The sequence below is a fragment of the Aquila chrysaetos genome, chromosome 2 (genome assembly GCF_900496995.4).
Source record: "Aquila chrysaetos chrysaetos chromosome 2, bAquChr1.4, whole genome shotgun sequence".
Classification (NCBI taxonomy): domain Eukaryota; kingdom Metazoa; phylum Chordata; class Aves; order Accipitriformes; family Accipitridae; genus Aquila; species Aquila chrysaetos.
This window is the reverse complement of record NC_044005.1, coordinates 35,407,778-35,413,777: the sequence shown is the minus strand read 5'-3', so window position 1 is coordinate 35,413,777 and position 6,000 is coordinate 35,407,778. Positions and strand designations below refer to the sequence as shown.

The 6,000-nt window shown below is 55.3% G+C and overlaps 1 protein-coding gene across 7 annotated transcripts in view; it reads left to right on the top strand.

Moving 5' to 3' along the window:
• Positions 1 to 1,489: 1,489 nt before the first annotated feature.
• Positions 1,490 to 6,000, top strand: part of MEIS2 (Meis homeobox 2) — a 174,463-nt gene continuing 169,952 nt past the window's right edge. For 3 of the 7 annotated variants that reach the window (XM_030038843.2, XM_030038884.2, XM_030038869.2), the window contains exons 1-3: positions 2,876 to 2,952; positions 3,514 to 3,746; positions 5,374 to 5,515. In XM_030038843.2, coding sequence (XP_029894703.1) covers positions 2,944 to 2,952; positions 3,514 to 3,746; positions 5,374 to 5,515 — 384 coding nt within the window. In that variant the 5' untranslated portion in view covers positions 2,876 to 2,943. Of the gene's footprint in view, positions 2,474 to 2,875; positions 2,953 to 3,513; positions 3,747 to 5,373; positions 5,516 to 6,000 lie in introns of those variants that run through there. The other 4 variants (XM_030038877.2, XM_030038860.2, XM_030038851.2 and 1 more) reach the window with 2 other exon arrangements.

The window sequence follows — 6,000 nt, the reverse complement described above, 5'->3', positions numbered from 1 at the left end:
GGTACATAATCATTGATAAATCCCACTATTAACGGGATAGTCTGTTTTAGATTTTATGTGCAGGGGACCGTGAACGAGGGTGGGGGGTTGGGGAGGACAAAACTGCAGCAATCGATAGTTTGACCATCGCTCCTCCCCTAAACTTCAAGCATCCCCCATGATTGATGATCCCGGGTAGCTTTGGTAATTGACTGTTCTGAGGTAAAGCATGGTTTAGCTCCAGCGAAGTGATTGGGCGAGAGAAACACACCAAAATTAACGTGTGTGTGTGTGTGTGTGCGCGCGTGTGCGTGTGTCCGCGGGCGTGCGTGTGTGTTTGGAAAAGTTCATCTGGTGCTCAAGGGTGGGGGGTGCATCATCTCACTTAATTTGCTAAATAACCCCACCGTAATTAGCACTACCATTAGAAGGCATTACCGAGCTAATACTTCAGCGTACGTTCCACAAGCGCAACGGCGATCGACGGCAAAGTCCGGCAACACACACGCGTAAATAACAGCGCTCACCGCCGGCTCCGCTCGAAATGAACATGCAAACAAAAATCGACATAACATCTGGATCTCGCCTACAAAAGGCTGAGCAGGACTTTGTTTTTAAGCCCTTTTCAAAGCCTGGCAGCCTCACCGCAAAACTAGAAGGGATTTCCCCCTCTCCCCCCCCCCCGCCCCCCCTCCCCCCCGCCTCTCCCCCCAAGACATCCCCAGCGTGCTTGATAGCAGCGATCACTTAATGAAGAGCGGTGCCAAACACGGCTTGCATGAGGCGTTCTCTTCATGCCCTGGAAAATTAATTTTTAGAGAAGCACAATGAATTGTCAGAGGGAAGAAACCACACTGGCAACAACGTAACGTGCTGGCGGAGACGCGAGTACTTGGCCGGAGCAGGCTCGCTTCCCGGGGAAGATCAACTTTGCGCGGCCCCCCCCGCACACGGTAGCTCTCTCCGTGCCCCCGGACTCGCATACCGTTCGCGGCAACGGCGATAGCCGGCGACTTAAACCAGTAATTCCGCGCATGAACCAGACGCGAAAGATCGCGGTTAATCGGAAGGTATTTGGTTGCTAAAATAATCTAGCGCAAACCAACCCGGGGCTGGGCTTCTATCGCACTTTTCTTCTCGCTCTCTGCAGTTTTCCCCTGCCTCTCCCCCCTCTCGCACACACGCACTCCCCTGTCCTTCCTCCCCTCCCTCCCTCCCTCGCTCCCTCCCTCCCCTCCCTCCCTCCCTCGCTCCCTCCCTCGCTCCCTCCCTCCCTCCCTCTCTCTCGCACGCTCGCTCGCTCCTTCCTACACGCGTTGCTTCGCTCGGGGCAGGGGCTGCTGCGCGGCTCCCCCCGCGCGGCGCCGCGGCCGCCCCGCCGCCGCGCTGCGCATCACCGGCGCTCCGCCGGCTGGGGCGCCCCGCCGCCGCCCCGCGCCCCCGCGCCCGCCGCCGCTCCCCCGCGCCGGCCGCCGCCCGCCGCCGCCCCCGCGCCCCGCCGCCGCTCCCCGCCCGCACCGCCGCTCCCCGCCGCCCGCCGCCTCCCCGCCGCCGCCGCTCCCCGCCGCCGCCCCGCCGCCGCCGCCGCGCTGCAGGACTGGCTATGGCCACCACTACTTCCGGGTTCCGTCACTTCATTCTCCCGCCGATCAGCGCTGCAAAACTGAGCCTCTTCTATAAGGCAGCCAGCAGCCAACCTGCCAACACTTACTGACACTCACTCATCTCAGAGAGCGAGGGAGAGAGGGAGACAAAATACCTGCCGGGAGGAGAGGAAAAAAAAAAAAAAAAAAAAAAAAAGGAGAGAGGGGGAAGTCCGGGCTTTGCAAACTATTCCATTTTTCTTCGCATCTCTCCCCACCCCCCTTCACAGTACTTAAAAAAAAAAAAAAAAAAAAAAAAAAAAAGCAACCAAAAAAACCAGCCCTATAGCGATCCTAAAAGGCAAAACCCGAGCGCGGAGTTACTGGAAGAAGAAACCGGGGTTAAAAAGATTCCTCCTCTCTTCTTCATCATCATCAACCATCATTCATTCACTACCTTGACATTCCCTGGCTTTGATTGACAGCTGGAGTGGCAAAAAGCCATGAGACACGACAGTTTGGTTACATGTGGGTTGCTGACGGGCCGATCGTAACCTTCAGTTTGGGGGCTTGACAATTTTTTTTTTTTTTTTTTTTTTTTGCGTAGAGAAAGAAAAAAGGAAAAAGAGAGAGAGAAAAAGCAAAGAGAGAAAGAGAGAGAAAAAAGAAGAAAACACAGAAACTCATCGTGGTTCTTGACTGTTTTTTATATATTATTGTTGTTGTTGTTGTTGTTGTTATTATTATTATTTACCCATATTGGAGGATAGGAGAAGTCTATAAGTGGGTTGCAAAAAAAAAAAAAAAAAAAGGAATCTTCTTCACTCTAAATCACTTTCTTTGCTGGACTGGGATATTAAATATACGACACATCCAGGAGTTTATTGGAGCGCAGACTGATGGCGCAAAGGGTAGGTTTAAATCTCCAACACTTACCTATATATAAATCCTCTCTTAAGAGGGGCCTGTCCGATTTGCTCTCCTCTGTTGCTGATGATGATGGCGGCCACTATTAAAAAATAGCAGCAAAAATTATTCACTAGCTTTTTGTGTGTGTGCGTGAGTGTCTCTCTGTGTGTGTCTCTCTCTGCAATTGTTCCACGCTTTTTTCCTCTCTAGCTTTTCCCCCAGCAGCGCGATTTCCCTGCTCTCTGCCTGCTCAGTAGCACGGGTTTCACAGGGGAAAGCTTGCTGCTGCTGCTGCTGCTGCTGCTGCTGCTGCCGCCGCCGTTACTGCCGCTGCCTAGGAAAGACTAAGAAATACATATGTGTGTCTGTGTATATACGAAAGTATATATATGTATACACATATAGCTGCTTTTTTTTTTTTTTTTTTTTTGTCTCTGGCTTTGACAAGGACAAGGGGAATTGCTACTAAATAATGTTTCTGGTAACTTTCAGATTATTTCCCCCTTTATCTCCCCCTCCCCGCCCCCCGATGCACCCTACCTTTCCTCTCTCCTTCCCAGTGTTGATTTATTTCTCTAGTTGCTTTGGATTCTGCTTGTTTATTCTTTTTTTTTTTTTTTTTTTTCCCTTCCTTTCTAATGCAGAGTAACTCTAGTTTCTCTCCTCCGTTTCCTTCCTTTTCATCCCCGTTTCCTTGTTAGGGTTTCTCCCGCCCGTGCTGAAGAGGACCATCTCCCCCCGCACACACAGGCAGGCGGACACACACTTTCCCCCGTTACCTCTCCCCGCACCCCCACTCCTCCCTCAGCCTCTCCAGCCTCTGCTCCCGATCCCAGTTGATTTCATTTTGCACATTTCTCTCTCGTTGTGGCTGTTCTTGTTTTGTTTTGCTCTGTTTGTGTCTGTCCGGGTGCTTTACTCTCTTCTGACTTTTGTTGTTGTTGTTTGTTTGTTTTTTTTGTTTTGGTTTTTTTTTTTTATTCCTCTCTCTCTCTTCCCCTCTTTCTCTTTCTTTCTTCTCTTCCGGCCCGTTTTTTGACAGTACGATGAGCTGCCCCACTACGGCGGGATGGACGGAGTAGGGGTGCCGGCGTCCATGTACGGGGACCCCCACGCCCCCCGGCCGATCCCCCCGGTGCACCACCTCAACCATGGGCCGCCGCTCCACGCCGGACAGCACTACGGCGCCCACGCCCCGCACCCCAATGTCATGCCGGCCAGCATGGGCTCCGCTGTCAACGACGCCCTGAAGCGGGACAAGGATGCGATCTACGGGTAGGTGCCGCCGGGCCGCCCGGCGCCATGGCCCGGCTCCGCAGCGCCGGTGCCCCCGGAGCGGCCGGGGCAGGAGCGGGGCGGGCGGCGGGGGCTCCCGCGGGGCCGCGGTGGCGGGCGGCGGCAGCGGCGAGCCGAGACCCGGAGCGGGGCGGAGGAGGGGGGGGGGGCCCGGCGGGGTCCGGCGGGAGGGCGGCGGCCGGGGAGCCCCCCGCCGCCCGCTCCGGAGGGAGACCCGCGCGGTGGCACTGCCACTGCCACTGCTGGCGATCTCATTCAGGGCGAGTGCAGTCCCAGCCTGACTCTTAGCTGAGGTGCCAGCACCCACGGGAAACGGGTCCTGGAAAAACAGACCTCTCGGGGAGAGAGGCTGGGCTGGGGGGAGGTGGCGTTGCCTTGTCTTTCTTCTTTTCTTTTTTTCTTTTTTTTTCCTCCCCCCCCCCCCCCCTTTTTTTTTTTTTTTTTTTTTCCCGTGGCTTTTTTGTCTTTCTCGGAAAGGCCCCAGTTAGGAGTTCAGACGGGAGAGGGCGGCTCTAGCTTTTAGTTGGAGAAGTGTTGTTCTGGTGTTCTCCTTCGTGCCGTAATAACACTCTTCCAACGCTGTAAATAAAGAGCTATTCACATCGCGGAAGGTAGTAAGAATAAAAGGGATTCGCTTCTCGCAAGCAGCTCTTCCCTGAGACAGAAGAAATAAATACATTGGGGGCGACGAGCTGAGTTTTGTATTTAGGAAAGAAAGAACACGAGGAAAAAGAAAACACGTACCCAGCAAAACTCAAGCCTGTGCCAGGGCATTGCTTGGGGGGAATGACACCGATTCCCTTCAGTGCCTTTTAGAAAAAATACGAAATGATCCTAAAAGGAGACATAGTACCATCTATGACAGAGTGTGGGGCCTTGATCAGGCACCAAAGGGGAAAAAGAGAGAAGAAATGCATGCTTACTACTTAGCACGCAGATAATTTTTTTTTTTTCCTGACTACACCAACTATGGGAAAATATTTCGCGAAGTGCTCCCTCCCTCCGCCCCCTCCCCAGCTCACTTATCTGGACAGCTGGTATTTTACTTGGGTGTGCTTCCTAAGCCAGGAAACTTCACCACATTTTTGTTAGCAGGCCCCTTGAAAAATAAAATTACGTATTAAGTAGTTTGCAGTTTGCCTAGCCGTGCTTCTCATTTTAGGTCATAGCTGGAGGGTAGGGATGGGATCTTCCAGGTTTCGCGTTATTTTAAGCTGTGGCGAAAAGTGTAAGATTCCCAGCTGAGCTGCTGCCTGCGTGAGCTTGTTTGGTGCCTTGTGCGTTTGGAGGAGAGGTCACTTTTGTCCTCATCTGTGGGGACTGCACGGGGGATGTGGCTCGGGCATTGCAATTTCAAAAGGGGGGAAAGAAAGAAAGAAAGAAAGAAAACAAACCGACCCACTACCAAACCCAGCATTTTTATTTCAAAACGTAGCTCTCCCCTGCTCTGCCCGAAGCGACACTGAGAGCCTGCAGAGCGTGGGTCTGTCCGTGCGTCCGTGTCTGTGTGTCCGCGCACTTAAAAACAAAATACTTGTTGATTCGAGCTCTTCTTTCCCCCTCTCCCCCACCCCCTCCCCTCTCTTTGTGTGCCACTGCCCGGTAGGCACCCGTTGTTCCCCCTCTTAGCTCTGGTCTTTGAGAAGTGCGAGCTGGCGACCTGCACGCCCCGGGAGCCCGGCGTGGCCGGCGGGGACGTCTGCTCCTCCGACTCCTTCAACGAGGACATCGCCGTCTTCGCCAAACAGGTCCGGCACCTCTCCCCCCGCCCCCGGCCCTTCCCGGCGCTCCCGCCACCTCCTCAGCCCCTCGGCCCACACGGCCGGGCGCTCGCAGGGGGCAGCCCCCCCCCCCCCCCCCCGGTGCCCCCTCTCCGGCCGCCGGGGGGGACACACGGGCGACGGGGAGGCAGCGGCGGGGGTGCGCGCTGGCGGCCCGGCTGGCCCTGACCCCTCCTCCGCCGGGAGCCCCTCCGCGCCGCCGGGCTGAGACCCCTGGCCCCGGCCCTGGCCCTCCCGCGTTAATGAAAGGGCAATGTAACCGTGGCCGAGTTTCGGAGGCTGGGGGAGCGGGAGAGAGGCAGGAGGAGATGGGGAAGAGAGGGCTCCTGGGGCACGGGGCTGGCAGGAGCCGAGCAGGCTCCTCTTCGCATCACGGGTGACTCCGGGGCGTCCAGCCGGATTCTGATCTGACCTGTACCGGCTGGTTTTGTCACAGGGTCGTGTGTGTGTCC